At 47.9% G+C, this 459-nt stretch overlaps 1 protein-coding gene across 2 annotated transcripts in view; it reads right to left on the reverse strand.

Moving 5' to 3' along the window:
• LOC119589280 (myophilin-like) overlaps positions 1-459 on the reverse strand; it is a 74,843-nt gene that overhangs the window by 40,299 nt on the left and 34,085 nt on the right. For both annotated transcript variants that reach the window (XM_037937899.1, XM_037937900.1), the window contains exon 3: positions 3-69. In XM_037937899.1, coding sequence (XP_037793827.1) covers positions 3-69 — 67 coding nt within the window. The remainder of the gene's footprint in view (positions 1-2; positions 70-459) is intronic.

Genomic DNA, 459 nt, shown 5'->3' on the forward strand with positions numbered 1-459 from the left:
ACCTGTTTGAACGGCGCTTTCATAGTGTTGATTCGCTTGACTGCGCCTGGCTGGAGGCAGTTCAACAACCTGCGAAGGGAGACAAACATTAGTTCGGTTTACCCTGAGCTTCTCCTTTTGTCATGAGTGTGATCGTAAGAGATTCGTGAACTGTCCTTTCCATGATGTTAAGGCAAATGATGATGTTTTTTCGCATCACGTGTGGGAAGGTGTGGGCAAGAGCGTACACGCGCGAGGGAGCTTCGCCTTGTCACTCAAATGTTAAACGTGACGAGGCTGTAACTTTAAAAGAACCAATCCGACCTACAACTATTGCCTTTGAGCCTGATTTTTGGCAATTAAGGCTTTCACACACACGCACGCCCACTTCCCCCGCCCACACGCAATTATCAACACATGTCTGATAACTGACAAGAAGACAATCTTCTACACGCGCGCGGACGCACATGCACACATATA

The sequence above is a fragment of the Penaeus monodon genome, chromosome 25 (assembly GCF_015228065.2).
Source record: "Penaeus monodon isolate SGIC_2016 chromosome 25, NSTDA_Pmon_1, whole genome shotgun sequence".
In the NCBI taxonomy this organism is placed as follows: Eukaryota; Metazoa; Arthropoda; class Malacostraca; order Decapoda; family Penaeidae; genus Penaeus; species Penaeus monodon.